Raw genomic sequence first — 24,806 nt, 5'->3', positions numbered from 1 at the left:
TGTGAATTTAAACATTTACTTTATAACTATGAATTTAAATACATATTCTCATGTAAGACAAACCATACAGCATTTACACTTTCATATTACGTTCTCAAGTTGTATTCACTTGTCTACAAATGCCTCAAGTTTATTGTTTTGCATGTCACAGTACTAGTTCATTGTGTATAAATATCACATTCCTCATCCACTCATCTGTTGATGGATACATACACCATTTCCAGGATCTAGCTATTATAAATTGTGCTGCTATAACCATGGGCATGTGTGTATTCCTGTAATATGATGGTAGGGATGTACACTATTATAACCACTATGGAAATCAGTGTGAGGATTCTTCAAAAGACTAAAAGTAGAGATTCCATCTGACTCAAGTACCTCCCTTCCCAGTGTATCTTCCCACAAGAGTTAAAATCACCATTGTGCTTAGGAAGTACCTTCTACTCGAAATACTCTTGTCCTCACTTCTACTCCCACCTTTCCCCTAGTTAATTCCTACTGACACTTCAGATTCCAGCACAGACCTCATGTCTTTGGTCCCCTCCTGTCGTCACCACCTGCCATATACTGATGCATTTCGTTAACATTAGTGATTCCTGGTATGAGCTCTGTGAGGCAAAGGATCAAAGGAAAAGAAAGTTGCTAAATAAAGAGACTCAGAAAGAAAAAAAGAATAGATGTGATGAAGTTTGCTTAACTGCTATATGATTTAATCCTATAGTCATTTAGCTGTTCTTTTAAACTGTCTAAATCCCACAAGCTTCTTTTAATAAAGCACAAACTTGAACAGCAAAATCTCTCTTGGAAGGATTCACCAATAAAAACTAGTAGGTAACTTTCCATGGCATCCCAAGAAATTTCACATAGGCTGGCCAGCTATGCAATTGTTGGTAGACTCATGTGCTCTGTATCACTGACTTTTAATTAAATTCTTTTTAGAAGGTGTTTTTAATATCATCAAATGTGCAGAAATCTGTTCCGAATTTATACAATTTAAAAATCAGCCTTAAAAGTCAGTGATTTATGAAGAACACTGACTTGATGATGGCTTACAACATTTTTCCCTCTTGACAAGAGACCCATGCTGGGAAAAATAAAACATCCCAATTCTTATTCATGGAAACAGAGCTGCAAAGACAACTGTAGCTGCTGAAGGTTAACGATGCTGCCAGGAAACTCTAAAAGCAAAACCAAGGTTGGGCTGGCAGATCATTGTGCCTTTCATGTCCGATCCTGAAATATAAAACCATGGAATTTCTAATGTTAACAGACGCTTTTGTCAATATTTATTGAGGCCCTTTTATGTAGTGTACTATAGAAGACTTTAAGTGAAGGAATGCTCACTTTATAGAGCTAGATCCCGATTGAGATGCATTTGTACACTGTGTACTCAGTTTCCAACTTTTGGAGATGAACTTCATCTTATTATCCCATTAACTAAAGATAACAAGCCAGCATGTTTCCACCATTATGGGAGAGCGAATCTGAATAAAATTTGCTAAACAAATTAGTGCAGTTATGCCACAGGATTCCCCCTGTGGATGTAGACCATACCCAAAGCCTTTCCCTTGCTCCATCCCTTCTTTTAACAAAGAATCTTTGACACACTGTTTTAGTTCACCATCTGATGGGAAGGTGGGGCAGTAAGCAGTGAGCCATATTCTTCTGCACTAAGTACAAACCTTTCTTAGAAGACACCTGTAGGGAGCACCCAGTTAGGCACCTCATTTGCTTTGCACAAACCTGCCTCCCACTCCAGCTCAGGCTAGTGCAGCTTTAGTCTGGTCTTTCTTTCCACACACAACTGCAAGGCCAAGACCTTTTATAAACCATTAGCACTGCACTGCTCAAAAATATTCCGTATGTTGTGATCTAATTTCTCTAGGGCTATTGGCCTCATGATAGTTCTGCACATTAGGGGTTTGATGAACAACACAGGGCATATTAAGAGAATGTAAATTCATGTTCATAAAAATAATTTATATGACTCAGAGTTAAAAGTTAAATAAATAAATTAAAAAAAAAGTTAAATAAATACAGTACACTACAGTCTGTACTATGGAATCAGAAATGTGACTGAAAACTCCTTGAAGAAAGCTTTGTGTGTTTATACAAAGGAGACCACTGGCAAATGTTTGCTAGACTGCTCTATGTCATGAAAAGATAAGAGTTTCTAAATCAGGTGGTATTTAATTTGAAATCCAAGGAGTCCAGGTGCACTGTTTCTGTCCCTGAATAGAAACCAAATACTCTGAATGTGCATGGGAAACCTGTGTAAGACAAGGTTTCCTGAAGAGCAGCAACACTTAGCAAAACTGTACAGGAGGTAAAAGTTATCTATGCACTTGGCTTGGTGACACAGAGACCTGACCTGGCATCTGTCCCAAAGAAGCTTATCAGCAGATGTGATACATTGGGAAGTGAAAAATGTCCTGGTAGCATTTATCTTACCTTGCAATGAATTGAAGATGGAGAAGAGGTACATGAAAGGGATATTTAAGGGTCCCCAGGCAAAGAAAGCGAAACCCCACGTCATTCCCAGCAGGAAGGTTAGGCTAACTACGCTGCGCAGGTTCCGTAAGACCTCTTCTCGCAGGGTCCGGTTGCTTCTCTTGCCGTTTCTCCCACAGATCTGCACCATCACCACGATGAACATGGCAACGTTCAGGAAGAACATGACTCCAAAATACCCAGCACAAGTCACATAAAACACCACCGGGTCCTGAATCCAACAGCTTCACAAAGAAGAATGAGAGAGAAAGAGTTTGGTTCTCATGCCATGCTTAAGAGTTTTCTTTGAGTTGAACTACTGCAGATTTCTCTCTTTGACACCCTTGGAAAGTCACTTTACTTCCCTAGACCTGTGTCTTCTTTGATCTTTCACAGATGGATTTTTTCCTTTGGGTTTAGATAGGCACTATCATAATATCTAGTTTTTTAAGTCAACATGTAAAACAACACGGGGTGGCTGCTTGAATTCTGATTTGGCTCACCCCAAACTGTGTCTAACCTCCTCTTCTCTTATGTGCTTTTACTCTAAGAATTTGGGATTTCATCACTTATTTTTGTTTACTTTTGTAGTTGGGGTGTTTGTGTTATACTATTCTACAAAATACTGTGCAACCAGAAGTCTGCTGAAGTCTTTTGCCCCCAAGTCTGTCATCTTGACAAATTCATACGGGAAGAATCATTGGTAGTCATTCAAGTCACACCTAATTATGGGTTCACTAGAGTGAACAAAATAATTTCTAGTAATACAATTGGTCTAATTGAAGTGAGACCTTATGGTAGCATTGTAAGTTTCCTCTGTGAACACTTTCACGCAAAATTACAAAGGTTACTTCTATTATAAAGCATCTTATTGCACTGAAGAATAAACTCAATGCTATATAGCTTATAAAATAGAAGAAAGAAAATTTAAACTGTACTATGGGCAAAATTGACGAGTTACAATTTATAGATGCCCTAGTACCTACTGGAAGTCTATTTATGCAGAAACTTACAGTGAACTCCAGGGAACACAATACATATATTCATCAAAAATAAATTCCACAATAATTCATATTACTTACAACTCATCACCTTGTTCCTTCCCATAACTTTCTTTACCGTAGACTTCGTTTTGTTTTCTGCTCGCTAGGATAACAGACACCACTAAGGCAGGCAAACCTGTTATGAAGAGATAAGACACGCAAGGTCTCCTGAAGCACAGGGAATTGCTTTGTAAGTGCTGATAACACCAAGGGAAGGGGAAAGAAAGAAAACCTTTCATATGACAGGCTCTAGTTACTTAGAACTGGCAGTTGATTCAAACCAATAACAAAATCCTCTCCTTGGTGTGGAATCACCAGCCCTACATGGCAACAAGCAGAATCTGCTCTTCCAAGGCTAGTCTTCTCTTTGCTCAGAGATATCCACTGGAGTCTGCAGGATCTGAATCTACAGAATCCAGCACTGATGTAGCTTCACTGATGACACCACACTGGCTCTCCACAGCACAGAAATAAAGTCAGTCTTCTTTTTATATAAAGCAAACAATTTAGAAAAGGTATGAGAAAATCAACAGGGATATCAAAGCTTTATGATTTTCTTTCTTCTCTCCTAAGAATCAATAAAATACTTCCATGCATATTTCAGGAGGGACATTGATGCCACCCCAATTCCCTTAAAGATGCTTTTCTTGCCTTCTAAGAGGGCACTGAACATCTTTATTACTATCTGAAAAAGAATTGTGAGAAAACTCTAGAACACCTAGTCCAAAATGAAACCCAAGAAAAGAAAGGCGCTCAGAGAAAAGATTCCAAACAGGCTAACATGACCATTCCACGTCTGACTAAGAACTCATTTAAAAAGTTTAAAGCAAGAATTCTGTAAGTATCTTGGTTGTACACACACAAAAATAACATTCTTTCTCCGGCTTCCACAAAGTGAGCATGCGTTCAGGGATGACTACAGCACAGGGTCTCAGCCAGCCTTTCTCTTTGGAAGCATAATGGGAATGGGCCACGGTCTGCCAGCTGCTTCTCCAGACTTGGGTGGGCTGGCTCTGGGCTCAGGAAATGAGTCTGTGGTGACTCAGGCGCTAAGGCTTTCCTTTCCTTCTCAACACAGCGAGGACTACTGAAGAGGTTTTTTTTTTTAATGCAGTGCTGAGGATGCTGTTCTTCAGGATATCTGATGCACGCACATCAGCCCCATTGTTTGCAGTGCTGTTCTTTTCAAACAAGGGTTCTCCCAAGAGTAGTGGGCAATGTGACAGAAACAGCAAAGCAAAAACATTTGGGAGGCTTACCCCAACCGATGATGCAGAATTTTAGAATATAGCGGCGGATGTAGGTGTTAAATACTTTAACCAGAGCAATGTACATGTGGATCGCTTCCAGCCCCATCCAGGTGAAGGTGGCCAGGAGGAAGAAGTGCAGCAGGACGGCAACTGCTGTGCACAGTCCGTCCACCTCAAAGGAAGTGATCCAGCCGTCCAGGAGGAAGATGAGATTCAGGAACAGCAGGGCTGAACTGAGGTTCATCAAGATTTTGGAGGGATAATCCCTTCGTAGTTTCCTAGAAAAACAAAGACAAGAAGACCAAGGTGAATGTTTTAAATAAATCTTTTAGGCATGAGGACAAACTCATATGTTCTAGAACTCTGCAGTAGGATAGGTGATCCCATTCTTTGGGACAGGGTTCTACTACATGGAGGACTAAAGATATTTATGGGTACCTGGTAGGTTATAAAGACTTTTTAAACACTAATTTCTTTCCAAAACTGCTTCCAATTGTTTGCAGAATTCCCAAATGGTTTCTACAGATATTCTTCCATCCAGGAAAAATTTTAGAGTTTTAAGAATGACATTTTCATTAAAAACAAATTCCCTAGACTGCTTTGAAGTTTCTTTTTTTATGCTTTAATTCCCTTGAATTTTTTTCTGTTTCAGGGCTAATTTTATAAGATTTCTGAAGCAAATAAGTTCACCTTTTATGACAAAGAAAGCATTTTATGCAATTACATTTAATTAAATGTTAACCATCTCTAACAGATTTAAGTATCTTTTTTGCAAATAGAAACACAGTAATTATAAATTTAGTAATCTAGCTAGAACTTTCATGTTGTCTGATCCTATGAGAAACTTGAACACTAAAACTGCACTGCCCAACATGATTCACAAAGTGCAGGACTGTTCTTAAAAGCCAAGGCAATTTTCTGATTCACATTTGGAATGGTCTGTTCTGGGTTTGGCAGACAAAAAAATACTTACTCAAAAGCAACGTATGTCAGGAGGGTTGCTGCTGAGAAAATAGCAGACACTCCACACCCGATATAGGTGATGAATGTGAGTACTTTGGTGTTTCTTGCATCTATCTGGGAGGCACTTCGTGGAAGGTCCTGCACAAAACACAAGAAGCAGCAGTGAGAATTCTTGTCCCCTAACAAAGGTGCTCTGTGTCATCAGAAAATCATTGCTCACTCAGAGCAGCTCACTCTTAGAGGCTGTGAACAACAAAAATACACGGACCCTGAAATCCCATTCATCACACACTTTCAGATCAGCATGTGAGAGAAAAAGGCAGTGTTCCTGTAGGAAGGAAGCATACACTATTTTATATCTTTATCTTCTTACCCAAACTCTTAGACCCCAGTATAAGCTGAAGAGCAGAATCACTCAGTTCCCAACAGAAACTGGAGAGGAGGGGGCTGCCTTACACAATAAGCAACAGGCTCATTTCTATTTATGCAACTGAGGCCGTGAGTACAAATGGAGGCTACTGTGACCTCCTGGCCAAAACACTGGAACTTCAGATCTTTGCAGGTGGATATCCTCAGAAAAACTGGCACTGGTGGCTATGAATGTCTGGCTCTAAGGTGATGCTGAGGCTTCTAATCATGGTCATTTCAAAACATGGTATGTGTTTTGGGGGAGTTTTTAAAAAAATACTTTTAAGGACTGCAGGGCAAGAGAACCTGCAGTCCTTAACCAAGTCCTTCACCAAGAAGCAAGCCCTCCCTGCAAACTGGCACCATATGTGGCCACTGGGGTGACAGCCAACACCCCTCTCCCCCATCCCCTGCTGTTAGTGACCAGCTGATCCAGGAAACACGGGCTGCAATGATAGCTATTGAAGTAAAATACAATTTAATGCTTGTAGTGTTTAGTGTTTCACTGACTTTGCAGGTCTAAAGCCAGTAGTCTGGTCATCTATTCACAGGATAACAATACGCAGTGTAGCATCTATTGGGAATCTCTTTCTGAAGGTGGTAGTCATTGTTAATTCCCTATCATCTTGTCTGGAAGTCCTGCATCATTTTCATTATTTTGTTGGGTAAGGTTTTACTCTATTTGGTTTTGCTTGATTTTATTATATCCAATGGCATGGGTAGCTACTTCTAAGATAACAAGATATATTATAGTAGCCATTTTGGATTTAGTATTATCTTGTTTTTCAAGTCTATTGAATTCACTATTTTGTGTTTTATTGATCAGATTCTGTTCCGTTTTGTCCAGTTTTTACTATGTCTGAAAGTATCTGCAGCTATTTTGAAGACAACAAGAGGTATTATGCTAATCATTGTTGATTTCCTGTTGTTTTGAATTCTTGTGTCACTTATACTAGTTTAATTGACTTAATTGTTTTATTTTGCTTGCTTTCATTCTCTTTAAAATGAAAATTTAAAAATTTAAAAAAAAATTTTTAATGAAGCCCGGTGTGGTGGCTCACACCTGTAATCCCAGCACTCGGGAGGCTGAGGCAGGAGGATCGTTGTGAGTTCGAGACCAGCCTGGGCTTCAAAGTGAGCTCAAGGCCAGCCTGAACTGCATAGCAAAACCCTGTCTCAAAAGGACAAAAAAAATTTTTTTTTAATGAATGAGAAACTAAAATTTTTAGGCTGTATTTTTTAAATCCCACACACCTGAAAGGGCACAATTTAAAGAGTGGGTTGGGCTGGGCAGCACAAGTGCTTGGCCAAGCACAAAGTCTTGAGTTCAATTCCTGGTTACCTCCCCCCACCCAAAATTAAACAACGAAGTGTTGAGGGTTACTGTGCAATGGTGGAATAAACACTTTTCAGCATATTATGACATGAGTCATTAATTTCAGTGTTCAGGCGTACTTTTTCAAAAATCTGACATGGTAGGAAAATCTTTTCCTCCTTAAATAGGGGGTTAGAATAGGGATATATCTTAAGATAAGACCCATCACTAAACCACAGTTGGATGAAAATTGCTTCAATCATGGAAATGTTCAAAAACAGAGCCTTCTTGAAAATGAGATTTATCAAACATCCAATGTAACCTTTCAGATTCTTATGAAAAACATGTTACAGATTTTTTCTTATATATGTTAATTTTCTTTAAAAAGTCAGTAAATCTGCTACCTACACATAAGTCTTGAATAAAGTGATTGCTTGAACATATCCATGTGTGAAGTGAATAAAACAGAAAGAACAGGTAACTTTGTAACATGGAGAGGTGCAGAGAGGGACAGAAATCAGGAGACTCGAGAACTCACAAGGCAGAGGGGACTCCTCCTCATTATCCCAAGAATCTCCCAATCCCTGCAAGCACATGAGGGGTGGGTGTGCAGTCAGGTGCTACTCAGCTCCAGATAGGTTATCTCAGGCAACACTCCAGTTACTCCAGGATCTCAGACCAGAGAACTGGATCACAGACTTGAGGGACTTGGTTCTTGTAAAACCTCTCCTCCGGTCTAGGTAAGGCAGCTCACTTGCAAACCACAATACAACCCAGAACTCAAAGTAAACATTAGATAGTACTCTTTACTAATATGTATTTATACAGAATTTTTATGTTGCTTTAAATGTACAGAGAATTAAAATATAAAAGTATGTATCCCTCTAGATTTGCCAACATGAAAATGTACTAGTGTTAAAAATCTGCAGAGAAGTAGAGCAGAGGGCATTATACTCTACACACTTTTGTAGATTAAAAGATGCACTTATGGGTTTCTGTGCCATGGGAAAATTTAGACTCTGGTAATGTGCAAGTGAATGAAGAGTTTATCTAGCAAGAAAAATTCTTAACAATGTCTTGGTGGTCTGGAAAAGGCTGAAAGGATACAGTTACATTGCCAGAAAGGATAGATTTTGGAAAGTTTTTCTTCCAGCAGTTTATAATCTTACAAATGCAGTCAAGATGGAAAGTGGAAAGATAACATGAAACATGTCTATTTCCATATATATTTATACAAAATAAATAATTTAATCAGATGTGAACATAAAAGTAATAAGCAAATTACAAACTCAGACAAAGGGACTAGAGAGTCAAAGCAATGGGCAGTTAAAACTTGCTTGGATAAAAATCATCCCTGAGTAGTTAATTTGTTTTTGTTATCTTTATATACTAAACTTTAGTCATATCCACACATATGATTTAAATGAATTAAGTGGCAGCTTGTATTCCTGAATGACTAATCCCATAAAATAGGTTATTTTATAAAAGAATAGCTGCCACCACTTTTAAAGAAAGGCAAAGATGAAAACAAAATTTAAATTTCTTTTTACATTGCTATTGAAAAATGTGCTACCATTTAATTGTTGATAATCATGTTCTGCCAGAGGATAAAAGCTATGCATACTTTATGGCCATGAAAAAGTCATTTTCTGTGATTTGCCACCTTTTTCAATGACTTATTCTTATCCCTCAGAGCATTTATGTCCTGGGTTGTCAGGAAAATCGCAGCTTGCAAAGCTGCCATACGACAATGGCCACTTGCAGAGGCCAAGTAGTTCAGGAGCCAAGTACTACATCCCGCAGTTCCTCGCTGGCTCCTCTCAGGCCCCACAGGAAGAGGGGTGCAAGACTGAAGAGAAAGGATAAACACAACCTCATGTCTGTGTTTCCAACTGCAAAAGCTTTAATGTTTCAGCTGACATTGCTCCCATATCCTATTAAAAAAGCAAACGTGGTTGATCCCTTTTTGGAAACTACACTGAAACTAGAGCCCTGGCAATATCGGAGGCTGCTCTAGATACCAGGGAAATGTTTGCAAAAACACAAATGGATGGGGATAAAAGGCAAAGGTGTAGTACTATAGATGACTTCCAACCAGTCCTTGGGTGAGGTGGATTTTGAAGATTTGGTGAGCTGAAAACACACACTGACCTACTTATTGGCTGAAACTGTTGGGTACACAGGCTAAGGATGGCCATGGAAAAGGAGGAGGGAAGAAAGGAACAAGGTCCTGAGCATGAGAGAAATGCTAAGCCCATCATTTCTCTTGCAGGACTGAAGTCTCCATGCTAACTTGAGTCACTAACCCGTCCTTGCAGACTGCCATCTCCAGGAGAGGTAGTCACCTGTCACACACTCATGGTACAGAGTAGCAGTCAAACCTACTGAGTTATAACCTACCGAAGAAACTTTTTCATCAATCTGAATTTTCTTCCATATTAGTAACATCCACGATTTTCATTTGAATTTTTTTCCTTCCTTTCCTCTCCATATCCTTATCTCCTTGATTTTACTTCTCTAAAGAGTTTCATGAGATTTTATTTTCTCTAGATCTATCATACCTCTTAATACTATGAAAAAAGAACAGTTTTTTCCCATAATTTCTTCCATATAATTGTAATGTATGCTCTCTGCTATCAGAGTATTGTTTAAGATTCAAGATTCAGGGTACAGATGAATATTACCAGGAACTAATTTCCAAAACACATAGCCTAAAAAGGTGGACTCACAGAAAACAAATATGCCTTCTGAAATTATACCACATCATCTCCCCCTTACCATGAGGACCCCAAAGTGTGTGAAGTGGTTACACAGGCAGATGGTCTCACTGGCATCTGAATCTCTGTGAGCAACACATCCTGACGTGTTCCATCCCCCAAAACTCTCTGTGGAAGGAATGGACAAAGTGTGAGAAAACAACAGTAACTTTTCTATGTGGGTTGAGAATGTCTTCAGGGACACTGGCTTTAGTTCCTCCTGGTTTACAGACTTTATCTGTAGGAGCGATACAATTCTTTTGTGTGTGTGCACGGGTGTTACTGGGGTTGAAGCCCAGTAAACATCCCAAGAGGTTCTCTCCCTCGAGCTATCTACTCAGACTGTTGACCTTTCATTATTGCTAATTTTTTTTTTTTTTGATACAGCATCTCACTAAATTACCTAGACTGGCCTCAGATTCGTGATCCTTTGCCTCAGATTCTTAAGTAACTGAGATTATCATTCTTAAAACCATTAATACCTAGAATGATTTAGATTCTTAGAATCATGAAATGTTAGTGCTGGGCAGGCAAAGGGAGACTATCGAGTTGGTATGTTCTATTGAAGTAACTCGGGGAGGCTTCAGGTATTTGATTCAAGTATAACTTTTATAAAAATAAATGTCTAGGAAAAGGGCAATCTTTTCAAATATATTTCATATGGACTCATGGGAGACAAACATATCCACCCCTGCCTGCCAAGATCAGTACACATCTTTGTGAAAATATAAGAACCAAATATGTCTGGTTTCTCAGAAGATGCTATTATATATGCAGCAGTTACACATGTGATGATTACTACAGATCATTTTAATGCACCTTAGGTGACTTGGATGGTATAATGTGACATACAAGCCACTCATGTTATTAAAATATTGATCCATTTATTTTAAGATACCAGGAAATTTTTGTAATGATGAACACTACTTGAGTAAATCATGATATCAAAACTGTGCAACTAATACCCTGAAGAACAACACTGACCTCCCCCCCCACCACAAGGAATCTAAAAGAAAGGGAGAGGGTTTGTCCATTCCAAGGTATATATAGTTTAAATATTCCTACATGATGCCAGGTCTGATTTTGCTACAATGATTTCAGTGAGGGACACTGAGGGAAAGTGATCTTTCGAGGGCAAAACCATGAAGTTTCATCGCTTTTACTGCTCCTGAAAAGCATTTACAAATCTAACCATTTGCCTAATGATTGGCTTTTCTCTTAATTTTGCCTTCCTTTCTTGGCTGTTAAATGCCACCGTGGAGGCTCTTCATTGTTTTCCACGTCCCTTACCACCATTCGAATCTCTACACTTACCTTCCTTAAGTGTGTTTTTCACCACTTTACACTTTCTGGTCTGGAAGCTTCATTTCTAATTGTACGCCTTAGGCATATGAAAGAGTCCCTTTAGAAGTGTTCTAGAATAATGAGACTATGCACATCTCCATTCAGCTAAAAGTGTCAACACAAATGCATACTGTATTTCACAAATAACTGAAATTGAAGAGGTTGTTTTTTTTTTTTAAAGAAAGAAAAAGTCAAGTTCATTGTGCAAAGCTGAAAACTTAAGCACTTATAACTGACTCACCAAGCTGTCTAAACCAAATCTTGCAGCTCACTTGCCCTTATACTTGTGACTTATTTTGGTTGTTGAGGCAGAATGAAAAGAAATGGGTATCTAACAATGTTTAAAATTCAGTTCTCATTTATATTAAAGCAATCTGTATTTTAGAAACTTACTGTTTTTGTTCAGATCCCAGAAGGCACAGATGGGCTGATGTACTTCCTATATTAACATAAAAATAAATACATGAAATTGTGTTTCAAGTAACTGAAAATCATATAATTGAAATGTGGCAAGAGAATGAACATGGCCATGGTTTCACAAAGCAATAGGTCAGCACTAGACAACCTGGATAACCTGAAAATATCAGGGGTGATTATTCACGTAGAGACTTCAGGTGAAAACCAACTATAACCTCGTGAAGAACCACATGACCCATTTTCTGAAATTTACCCTTGTTTTTCTACAGTCCCACCATTAAATACTAAATCCACTATCATTCTTAGCATTTAGCAAAGCTATTCACACAGTAATCTCCCATCAGTCTTCCAAATGTAGTCTTTTTTTAAAAGTTTTTTTGTTGTTGTTCTTGGGATCGAACTCACATCCTCATGCTTACCAGGCAAGCTCTTGAGCCACTGAGTTAAATCCCTGGCCCTTCAAAATGTACTCTTACTCCTAGGTATATACATAAACAAATTAAAAACTGGACTCTGAGATAATTATACACATAATACTCAACAGTACTATTCACAACAAATAAGTAGAAAAAGCAACTCAAAAGTCCACGGATGGATGAATGGATAAACAGCGTGTGACATATACATACAATGGAATATTATCCATCCCTGCAAAGGAAGGAAATTCAGACGCTTGCTACAATGTGGGTGAATCAGCAGAGGGAAGACAGAAAGGCTCTGGAGATGTATGGTGGTGATGACTGCACGACAATATGAACATAGTTAATACTACTGGATGCATCGTTTAAAATAATGAAAATTTTATGTATGGCAGGGCTGAAAACAAAAAGAGGTTGAGGGTAGATTGAGGAGGTCTTTGGGGGTTCGTGACAAAGGACGGTGGGTTCTTTAATAACTTAACTCAGGTCCTTTGAGCTTTTCAGTCTGCTTACTTCCTGTCTGCCTCCCTGCTTGTCCAATACAAGGCAGGATGGTGACTGCGACCCTCTACACAAGTGTGGAAGTCCTGCCTGGGCCACTGGGAAATATGAATTCTCATCTGACTACTGCGTAAAGAGACGACAGCAAGGACAATAAAGCAAGGAAAACTCTGCCAAGGTTTTTAGCACCTGCTAATCTCTTAAAGACTGAGTCCACCCTCTCCTGTTTGTTCCTTTACTTCCCCAGCCTTAGTTAGCTTTGACTTTAGAAATACAAACAAACGATCAAAACCTCTAATGGCAGAATGGTGCAAACGCATTTGCACTCAATTTACTTGAAGTATATATGTCATCTCTTAAGAGGGGCAACCTCTTTTTTCACTGCCATTTTTTCTTTCTGGTTTTTGAGTGCTACGTAAGACCAGTTCTCCCCTAGCTGCCACTTTTACTGTGAACAGAGCCTAGCTGCCTAGCTGTTCCCCCTTCTGGAAGATATATTTCCCATTCACAAGAATGAACAGTTACCTTTTATCATGTCGTGGCAAAACAGTATAATAGTTGCACTATTAAATTTCTATTTGTATTATTTTCTTACCTGAGTTACTGTATGTTTGATTTTAATTTGAACAGGATCCTTCAGATCCTGAATAGTAATGTTTCCAATACTGCATGCCATCACATAGCTCACTAAGGTTTTTCTTTGGGGTCCTACATCCTTTTAAAGGAAAAAAAATGAATAGCGTGCATGAGTCAGATGTACACAGTTTTATTTTGCTTTGCTGGTCCAAAATAAGCAAACCATCAGCAATTTTTACACTTAAGATCTTCAGTTCTAGAATATCCTGTTTATAACATCAAATTACTGGCTTTCCTGAAGGAGCTGTGCTATTTCCCTTACTATAATAAATACATCGAAGGAACATTCTGACCCAATATTATAAATGTCCATAAAGCTCCATTCTTGATTGGAGTGACTGATGTCAGCCAGTTAACATCTAAAACAATGCAAACCCATAAATAATATAAACTCATAAAAAGCTGTGAACAATGAGATCATTTCCTACTCTAGAAAACAGGTGAAGCTGTTTTCCTTTAGAAGAGAATGAAGGAAATATGGTGTGAAAAATAAAAAGCCATTTGTCTTTCACATCCATGCCAAGGGCCTGATGTGTTTACTCATACCCAAATGCAACTCCTCTCTTTTCAAGTCCCATTCAAAGTTCCACCCCGCGGACTGTGTACGTGCCGGCAGCTGCAGATTCCCATTCAGCGATAAGGGGGCTGAGAAATCAAGTCAGCAAATGTGCTGAAAACCCATTTGGACCAAACGGCCCTCTCTTTAGTGAGCTCTTTCCTTGTCTTCCACTCGTATTTCTTGTCAAACGTCCTGAATTTCTTTCTGCACCACAGTTTATAAGTCAGTTGTTTTGGAATAACTGTAAAATTTCTTAAATTCCAAACAGACCTCAGCATTCAAATACAGCTTTCTAAATTACATTTTATGATGGTCACCATCAAAAACACTCAAAACTAGCTGGTAATACCCAGCCTTTTACTTAAAACACTTCCATGCTGCTCATTCTCTTAGGGAAGTACCAGAGAGCCTTGAACATATTTTATTCTGCTGCAGATTTAGTTCAAAAGCCCAAAGGATACTGCTTCATAATAACTTTGATTGGAAGATGCCAAAGGAGAAAAAATGATGTGGAGAAGAGCTGACACATAACAGTAACAGATTCTTACCGCTCTAAGAGTTGTATCAAATCTTCCCACAGGACAGACCTCTCCCTAAACTGGATCCCCTTGTCTATCATTCGTATTATGTGACACTTTTTTTTTATAATCAGTATGAGTTTTCAATGTGACATTGCTATAAGTCTCAAGTCAACATAATTTTAACAAACGCAGTTGTATGTATTCACAGTTATAAAGTTCTTTAGAGATCACATATTTTATATAAAATAAATTGTTTATATAATCACAGATATGCTAGTATAAAACATTGGCACATACAATTTTGGAACTATATTCTTCCCCGGTGCTATGGTATTCTTTTTCTTTATCTATAAATTATTTGACCCTTACATTATGCATGATACAGAGGGTGATATATTAGAAACAATCCTGGCGTCCTTGAGACAACTTTCTTTGACATATTGGCACTGTCGGACACAGGCTGGTATTTTGAATTCAACTCACATCTGTTATTTTCAAGAAAGAATTTGGCCAAACTGCTCTAGATGCGGTTGAACTCACAAAGGCAACCGGAGGTCACCAGTGTTTGCTGGCAGCAGACCTTCTAGTATCTAGAACTGATGCCAATAAAAATTATAATATGTGCTCAGCACAATGCCATCCTACTCTGCGGATGTGCGAGGGCCAGAGGTCACTTGAAATACTAATGGGAAAAATGATTAAAGCCAAGAATGTTGCTCATTATGTAAACAGTGCTTCCTGCTGAACTAAAAAAAAAAATCCTTTCTTTTGGTGTATAATTTCTTTAACTTTCAAAGTCTAAATGACCAAAGAGCAAGGCATTTACCCACAGGAATATAGAACAGTTACCTTTCCACTAACTCAACTTCTAGTTGTGTTACTCAAGTTTTAATCTAATATTTGACTTACTAGAAAAACTGGAATAAATATATCAAGTTAATAAGAATATTATCTGAAATAAAATATTTAAACAGTTAAGGTGCTTTACTTTTGAAAATGAAGTAGTTCAACTTTTCTACATTTTATGATCTATTACAAAGGAATCTGAATCTTTACTTTTATCCCCAGGTAAAGAAACTTCAATGGCAACTGAAAAATCATAATTCAATGAAGGCTCACCTGGAAAAGTCCAGTTTTATTAAAGAAAGTAAACTGTGCTCTTCGAACTAACACGGAATCTTCTTGACTTAAATTCTCAAGTAAGTTTGGAGGCAAAATTACAGAAGCCAATGAATCCACTTGTCCATTCTCAAAATCCATCTGTCAAACCATGACAAAGCAGCAGACTGATCACAATGACATGGTAATGGTAATGGAGAATTAGTGTTCTACATGCTGAGTAGTTGACAGAACAATTTCAAGTATCAAGTTGGCTTAGACAAAATTTGTCCTTCACTGCTACACAGCAGTACCTGCAACTCCTAAATAAATTCCCTGTAGTGAGAGCCACAGATCTCATTCTGGGTTTATGTGTGTGGCTAAGCAGTAAATGCTTTGACTGTAACTGGGGCAAAATGAGATATATACAAACCAGTCAAAGTTTCAAGAATAAGAATTAGATTTAGTGATATCATACATGGAGAGTTCTTCAAAAACAGTAAGAGATAATAACTCGAGGCAGAGACAGAGACAGAGAAAGACCGAAGGTTAATTATTTGATGACAGAGACCGAATTACCTCTGCAAAGAGACAACAGTGGAAGTTTGAGAACATACTCTGGTATCATTTTTCCTGAAACTATAGCTAAAACTAGTGTACCTTCTTAAGTACTTTTGGTATGAGACTGAGTCCAAATTGTTTTTCATTCTTAAAATATGAAAAGATAATTTCCCCCAAAAGCCCTTAGTGTAAGAGAAAAATGGTTTTGCCTGATCTCAGTCCCAGAATCTTCTATTTTTGCGTTGTTTATCCCCACAGCTAAAGAAATATTATGCTTCTCTCTCTCTCTCTCTCTCTCTCTCTCTCTCTCTCTCTCTCTCTCTCTCTTCCAGGTCAAGAACCATGGTGCACTCATTTTGCTTGGTGTGGTGGTGAGTGAGCATTGACTGGTATGTAGTTGGCATCTGAAAATTATGCACTGAAGTCTGATTTTAACATGTCCAAGAGGCACACCATTAACCCGGTCCCAGATTACTTGTCCACCCTCACTGTCCAGACATCTACATTATTGGGTTTTCAAAGTGTGATCTTCAGGGCAGAGGTATCAGAGATATCTGGGCACTTGCAAAAAGCACAAATCTCAGGGTCCTACTCAGCATCTATAAAATGAGAAGCTGTGTGGTTAAGGCCCACCAATTCATTTTAATGAGTCTTCCAGGTTGCTCATGGTGAGACCCAGTGGCAAAGTGAAGATCCCCTAGTCCTCCCATCATGAGCCTTTAGTAAAGTTCCTTCTCACCACCTGATCCTCACATCCACTCCCAATATGGTGGCCCTATGTGTGCTTTAGCCCTTCATTCCATGGTTCCATGGTACTTCCTGTGGAAGGAATCTGCTATCATTCAGGCTATGAATATAATTCCTACATGCTTCCACATCACCTTTTGACTGCTGCTATAATTAAACATAGCTAACATTCAGATCTGCTTGTCACTTCTTTGACCAAGATTTCCTTGAAGTGGCAATTGTTAAGTGATTAGAAAGTTTATATTTTCCTAATTAATTAAAATTAAATAAACCACTGGCTCCTCACCTGGAAATATGAGTCATTATTGCTTGGAAGACCAATGCTAAAATTTGAAATTGTACTCATTCCTGGGGTCAAGGATGATACTCCAAGAGCCAAATTTCGAGTTGCAATATTCACATGTGGTGTGCTATTTAGGTCTATCTTGAAGGCCAATTCATCAATTGTTTTCAAAGCTCTTAAAGAGATAACAATAATATGACTGTTAGATAACACAATGTTTTATTACTTGAACACACACGTTTAGCTGCATGGCAAAATGCTAACCAAATGTAATCACCTTTAAATTTTCTTATCTTAATGTAAATAGCAACAAAATTACCCCAAACCACAACCATATCAGTTAAAGAACACAGTGAGGCTACATTTTTAAGAGAACTATCTGCTCAAAGGGAGAGAAACAACTAAATCATCCTGAACAAATACTGTTTTTCATTCATCTTAGCTTTCCTCTTCATACATGAAAAATGTTCTCTCCATGAGAACCAAATAAAACTATGTAGCAGAAGTGTTTTAGGAACTGCAAGACACTGTAAAAATATTTGTGATCATTACTATTAGTATGAAGATATGATAAAGAATATTTTTGTAAATTTTCTTACTAGAATACATTTTTTTTCAGTAACAGGAATTGAACCCAGGGGGTACCTACCACTGAGCTGCATCCCAGCCATATGCATATTTTACTTTGAGACCAAGTTTCACTAAGGTGCCCAGCCTGGACTTGAACTTGCATCCTTTTGTCTGAGCCTCCTGAGTATTTTAGATTACAGGCACGTCACTTTTAAGAGGCATGATGAAAACTATATGAATGTTTAAACTTTAAAAAATTATTGCAATAAAAGACCTGCTGCTATTAATTCCCCTCACTTGAAACACACTTATCCGGTCATGCTTGCCACTGTCTAAAGCACTTCTGGAAGCCCTCTTTTGTGAGTGTCTTTAGTTACAGTGTTGCTGCCTTAATGTCTTGAAGCAATTAGAACTGTTTAGTGTTCATGGCCTGCTTGACTTTGGGGAAAAATGAGATGTCACATGGTCCCAGGTCCAGTGACTAAAGTGGATGAGGATATACCACAATATTTTTACAAGTCTGCCTTTTTTTTAGATGATATTTGGCACTATTCATCATATTTTTGATTAGATCTCATAAAAACATTCATGAAAGGACTTCCAGAACAGCTTCAGAAAGTACAAAAATTATGGAATAAACATGTTTGAGGGTAGAGGAGCATTTTGAGGGGGATTAATGGCCATGCATCTTTTACCATAATACATTTTTAAAAATGTGAACATCATGTATTTTGAACACAACACATACATTTTAATGGATATAATATGTTACTCTAAAAATGTGTTTGGAAGGAAGGAAATGGAAAAACGTTTAATAGCTTAATGTTAATATGTCAAATATATATTAAATATATATAAAGTGCATTCTACAAAAATAGGTTTCTTTTCATCTATCCTGTGCATTCTCATTTTGGAAGTACACATTGCTGTGATAGTCTGTGGCACAGTTCATGTGACAGTTCCCTTAAAATCATCCCATAAAATTCTTCAAATGATAAATATATTATGCTTTTTGGGCACTATTTATATGTTTGCCAGATGACAACACTATTTTGTAAATTGTATTTCTCAAAAAATATAGAACTCTGAAGTTTGTGAAGACTCTGGGAATGATCTAGGCATCTTTCAGAGATTTGAGTTACCAAGTTTGGGCATAGGGAATTCAAATAGTTGTGAAATTACATAAAAACACACTTAGCCAATAAAGTTTACCTTATAGGAAAAGAAAAAAGAGATACTTACTCGGAAGAAGACTCAAGCAAGTCATTATCTGAACTGCTTAAGATATTAGAAAATATATTCATTAGAGTTGAGCCGAGTGTTATATCAATATTTTCTTCCTTATTCACAATTCTTTTGACCTGTTCTACAATGCTGTTAATATTGGCTGAAGTTAAATTCTGTCCATCAGCAGTTAAATTTAAAATCTGATTGGCAACTTCATTTGCTTCCCCTAAAAAATGGCAGAAGAAACAAAATACAAAGTTTTACCTGTGCATTTTAAGCTCATTCAGGAAACAAGCATAATGTGATATTTTGCTTTATAGGTAAACCACGCAAATAGGGTTCCTGTTTGTACATCTATCACCATCCTCACAGGGTTATAATATTTCCTTGTATACAGAGAGTGGTTCTCTCAGTGTTCACATATCATTCTAAAGAAATGGCCCCAGAATCAATGAATAAGTGTAGACTGGCTGTTTTAAAAATATCAAACTATATAATATCAAACTATATATTGATAAAACAGTAATTCACATATTATTTATGTCTTCTCTACAATTTTCTTACTATTTTTAATTTATAGAATAAATAGAACAAAAAGATGTAATGAAAGGAAAAAAAGTATTTTCTAACTTAAGTAAAACAATCATTTGCTTAACTTTTAATATTACACTAGTAACACACAGCAGAACGTGTCTGAGTAGGATGAAAACCATGAATTTATTTCCTTTTATAAGCCAAGAGACACTTCTTACTTACTTGAACAGTTGGAAACATCAAGCGGTCCCCAAAAGGCTAATGATGCATTGCGATAACTATAAAACAAAGCAAAAAATATATTTCAAGCACTTGGCGTAAGTGACACAATCAGTAAGCTTTAGGGTTTTCCTTAATATCTAGGTAAGTTTCATTTGAAAATACAAAATAAATACAAAAATACAAAAATAAAGCTGAAATACACTGAAATAAAACATATTAAAAATTCATGATGGAACAAAATCAGTAACTGGCACCAAAGAAACAAAGTCCTAGCAATATGCTTTATCCTAACCTCGGTAGTAGGTCAAGGACTGCTTTCAGGACAGGGTTTTGATTTCACATTACTCTGGAATACAGATTATAATACACATGTTATAGATAAGGAAATGGGCTTAGATAAACCAAGAAATTTTCCAAAGTCTCCAGCCAGGAAGAGGTAGGGCCACATGTCAAATTCCAGGCCATAAATCTGCAAGCCTCTTTTGCCTCCTTCCTACTGAATGTCAGGCACAACAGTTGATGCAAAGTACTTACACTTGAACAGTTTCCGCTTCTGAGTTCCCTGTAAGGAAACCCTGACTGGGAGTAGAGTGGGTGGTGAGAATTAGACACGCCTTGTGACAGCTCAGTGAATTGTTGCAATGGTTTTTACCCTGATGTTTCTGTTAGGCATTCGGGAAAATTTTCTATTCTCTGAATGTGTCCACCATCGACTGCCTCAAGTTCGATCTTGTTCCCTCTTTACTGTTCCTCTCTTTTCCAAACAGAAAGTTTGGGGTTCCAGATTTGTGCTCTGAGGCTGAAAGCTGGTTTATCCGTACACAAGCTGCAAGGCTCTCCACCCACCTACAGTGCTGTAATTCTCAGTCTCTCTTTGGACAGGGCTCATTTGGCAGTGCTGAGGAAAACACTGCCGTTCTGGGTAACCTACTTACCTTATCTCCACTTCCCAGAAGTGAATGATTCAGAGACCTGCAGCTTGCGGCCCTGCCTCCCAGTCAGTACAATGCATGAGAACTATTAGCTGGCAAAGTCAAAGAAATTATTACCATGTCCGCGAAACCGAGAAGCCGGGCTTGTCAGGACATGGGAGGCTGTACTCAGCAGGGGAGATCGCTGGCCAGTGAAAACCTTTGGGTTCCTCCACGGAAACACAGATGCCTACGAGAAAATAAGACCAACATGGAAACAGCATTCCTTTCCTTCATATTTAAGGTGTGCAAAGTGGAAGCCTGGAGTGGGGCATAGATTTCATGTAATGACAAAATCATTCCAAAGAAATATCCCCAGAATCATTTTATATTCAGAATTTTTTAAAGTTCAGAGGTTAGAAAGAATAAACATTTAAAACATTTCAGATATACAAATTAATATAGCTTACACAATCACCCAATAAAAAGACCCATGTATATGAGTGCATATAAATGTGAAATATAATGTACTCATGCACATCAATCATCAGCAGATATTGGTAAATTAGCTTTATTTGAAAAACAAATACTTTAAGAAAAAAGTTTCCGAGAAATTATGTGATTTGATACTGTTAAAAGGAAACACCTATAAAAGTGTGTGTTAACAGTATTATTGCTGAGTTGGGAGCATATTTTCTATTTCTCTGATAATCTCCCCTGCCTAAAACTTAGCAGCAAATAGCAAGAAGGTTCCTGTCCTCCAGCACCACCTGCTTAACCTCACTGTTTCAATCCAAATCATCCTACTTTTTGTTAGGAAACGTGCTGAGTAATCTGTGACAAAAATGATTCAGATTTTGTAATTTGAGAAAAGCAAAGTAACAGCAAAATATCAACAACCACCATAAAATCCTATATTTCTGAACTGAACAAAAGCAAGTTTATATCTGACTTCTGGGAGCCAGTAGGAAAGTTTTCACAAACTGAGAATTCAAAGGACTTTCCCACTGGAAACATGATTTTTAACAGTCACACTTCAGTCTTTTGTTTTCAAATGACAGAGACTTTTCTCTACACATTCACTTACAGTAAAAGAATAAAATACAGAGTTTAATTGAAATGCTATAAATTAATATCCAAGTATGCAGAAAGAGTTATCCATCCTGGGCTTCTTCAGCCCTTGAGGACAGGGCCTCTGGGTCATGTATGCCTGGTGTTTATCACATTACTTCTTTGTGGGGACTTCTGTGTGACAGGGCATCAGTTGTGATTTTACTCCCCCCGCCCCCAAGAAGCTCTGTGTTAGGAAGCAGGTATTTTCCCACAGGGATGGTATTTATTATTACCAATTCTTGGTATTCACCAGCTCACTGAACTCTACTAATTGTGTAAACTGACAGAGTGGAGTCGGGGGTCCCTCACAGAAGCAGGGGTGCCTGGCTGTTTCCCATGACTGGGCTTCTGTCATGAGCACCCTCTTAGAGGCTGAGGAGCACCTGCTTTCCCCTTCAGCCGCCTGAGTGTATGTAAGGTGAAGCATCACACTTGACTCTTTCTTGACATCTAAGAAGATAGATAATTGTAGGCATATAATAATGTTAGAACAGTTTTGATCCTATGCATATTTTTGAACATTTGCTTTTTAAAATTAGTTCCATCATGATTCATTCATTTAACCAGTATTCAAGTACTGAGGAATGTATTGGGTTCTTGAAGTAAAGGGTTTAAAAAAATGAGATATAATTTCTTACTGAAGGAAACTACTATCTAAAGAAAAATCTTAAGAACATAAATATGTATAATAAGACCCCCCTTGTCTTTTTCTCTCTGTCCCCCTCCCTCCACTCAGTTCCTTCCCTTCCTGTGTGTGCATTTGTGGTACTGGAGATTGAACCCAGGGTCTTCACACAGCCTCCATCCCTACTCCCTTTATTTGGAGATGGGGTCTTGCTAAGTTGCTAAGTTTCCCAGGCTCGTCTCAAACTTGCAATCCTATTGCCTCCACTTCAAACAGATTTGCAGGCTTATACCCGTGTCTACTAGGCTCTGCTCCCAAGATTAGCTTCTCTGAGGTGTATGAGGAACAGGTACCTGGACAACAAGAAGTGGAAGCTCAGATATGGTGATAAATATTTACACATGATGATGCCACGAAAGGCCTCACAGTGAACATGACTTTAGAACCACTTTTAGAAATATGTAGGTGATAACTGAGTGGACAGTGAGAGAACAGAAGGGCACGGAGATGCCCAAGAGCACGTCTGGGGAGAGCAAGCAGTGCCAGAAGTGAATGGGGTGTGGGTGGGAAGCCATTTGATGTCCAAGATAGTTGAGGCTCTCAGATGTCTGGCCTATTTCTGCAGACAGTGGGATTAGTAATGGAGACAGACAAGATGAGAGAAGGAAATGCTTTACAGCAAGATTTACCTTATTAGAGTTTCCATATCTGCATATGCACATGCTTTTTTAAAGTTTCTGAAGTTGAAGCCAAATTGTGGTCAAGTATTCTGGCATTTGCTCATATTTTTGGTTTTTTCCTAAAATACCCTTAAAATATGTATGAACCTTCATTTGCCTCCTTTATCCCTTAGATTCATAGGTATGAGTTGTTTTTTTTCTTCTTTGTTATGTCACCCTTTTGGTCCAGTATCTCCAATACAACAACTTTTATCATCAGAAAGAATACATTCACATAGACAAACAACACACAAAAGAAGACAGCCTCTATTGCTGCGCAGTTAAACCTGAATACATAGTCATATAATATGCACAGTTTAAGAAAACCAGTCACTCACCCAGTTGTCTCACATTCACCGTATACAGTCGCAAGCCCTCATCCAGGGACTTGTTATTTTGCAAAAGCTTCTCCTGAATGATTTTTCCTTCTAAGTGGACGTTGTTGGTGTCATTGTAAATGATAAGGGCCCAAAGCGCCATCCTAGAGAAACATTTCGAACAGACTGTCATTAGAGTTGTCGACCGGGTCCTTGTTTTTTGGTAAGAAAAAAAGGACACTTAGCCCTGGAAGGAGGACCTTGAATTGTGGAGACTGAGGTTAGTGAAGGTGCCCTGGGCTTTCTCAGTTGCTCCACACATTTCAGTGATAAAATACCTCGACATTGAGTAGATTTTTGTAAGATGCTACACAACTTATGTGTAACTTTACCATATAATCCTATTTGTTCTCAAAATATTTTAATATAAATGTCAATAATATTCAATGTATTAAGTAATAATATTTTCTAATGTTCACATAAGAATGGGTTTTATTTGTGGCTAATTCTACATTGTTTTTTTATGGCCAGGAATAATATTTTTAAAGAAAATTAGAATTTTAATTGATAATTGATTTGAAATTATTAACTACTACTGCTTAAAAATGTGGCACAATTTCTCCAAATAAATGAAAAATAATTTTTCATTTTTATGAAGATTTGTAAATGTGTTATATGGTAAAATTCATAAATACTCAAAACACGTTTTGTGATTGTCAACGTGTTATCAAAGACAGTCTCAATGTGTGACTTTAAGATTTTTAAAACTAAAATCTTTACAAAAAGTAAAGAACTGTATCCTAAAATCCCTGGCAAAACATTTGATTATATAATTTAAAGCGATGCAATTTTATGTTCAACTATAATCAGAGCTGTAATCAACACCAGAAATCAAAACTAATAACTCAACACTGAGATAAAATTAAATAACATTATCTTGTCAGGTAAAAGAAATCCCTTCCCTTAGATGTGATATCTCTAGGCTTGCAAAAAAACTTTCATTTTGCTTCATATTCAAGGAGAAATGACTAAGATGACACAGGCACTGTATTATCAAGGCAGTTACTTTCTGCATGTCAGAGGCAAAGATAAAGCCTGCAGCTACTTCCTGGAGAGGCACTGGCATATTTCCTTTATGAAATCTCATGAATATGAATAAAAATTAAACTTCTAATATATTTTCAGGGCTAAAAAGGAGTAAGTTAAATATTTGCCATTCAAAGATAGGTGTAATTAAGTAACTTCATTTCTCCACTG

General features: G+C 37.8%; 1 protein-coding gene across 11 annotated transcripts in view; it reads right to left on the bottom strand.

Moving 5' to 3' along the window:
• The window catches only part of Adgrg6 (adhesion G protein-coupled receptor G6), a 128,312-nt gene that overhangs the window by 18,197 nt on the left and 85,309 nt on the right, over nt 1–24,806 (bottom strand). For all 11 annotated transcript variants that reach the window (XM_063233386.1, XM_063233392.1, XM_063233388.1 and 8 more), the window contains 13 exons: nt 23,571–23,713; nt 20,914–21,025; nt 19,865–19,920; nt 19,124–19,334; nt 17,315–17,486; nt 15,742–15,882; nt 13,502–13,621; nt 11,963–12,008; nt 10,248–10,354; nt 5,757–5,884; nt 4,793–5,061; nt 3,573–3,669; nt 2,452–2,735 (listed from right to left, as the gene is read on the bottom strand). In XM_063233386.1, coding sequence (XP_063089456.1) covers nt 2,452–2,735; nt 3,573–3,669; nt 4,793–5,061; nt 5,757–5,884; nt 10,248–10,354; nt 11,963–12,008; nt 13,502–13,621; nt 15,742–15,882; nt 17,315–17,486; nt 19,124–19,334; nt 19,865–19,920; nt 20,914–21,025; nt 23,571–23,713 — 1,886 coding nt within the window. The remainder of the gene's footprint in view (nt 1–2,451; nt 2,736–3,572; nt 3,670–4,792; nt 5,062–5,756; nt 5,885–10,247; nt 10,355–11,962; nt 12,009–13,501; nt 13,622–15,741; nt 15,883–17,314; nt 17,487–19,123; nt 19,335–19,864; nt 19,921–20,913; nt 21,026–23,570; nt 23,714–24,806) is intronic.

Source organism: Cavia porcellus, unplaced genomic scaffold, assembly GCF_034190915.1.
Source record: "Cavia porcellus strain 051 isolate PalLab524CR breed Dunkin Hartley unplaced genomic scaffold, mCavPor4.1 scaffold_22, whole genome shotgun sequence".
In the NCBI taxonomy this organism is placed as follows: Eukaryota; Metazoa; Chordata; class Mammalia; order Rodentia; family Caviidae; genus Cavia; species Cavia porcellus.
Note: the sequence above shows the minus strand (reverse complement) of the source record. Positions and strands in the feature narration are given on the sequence as shown.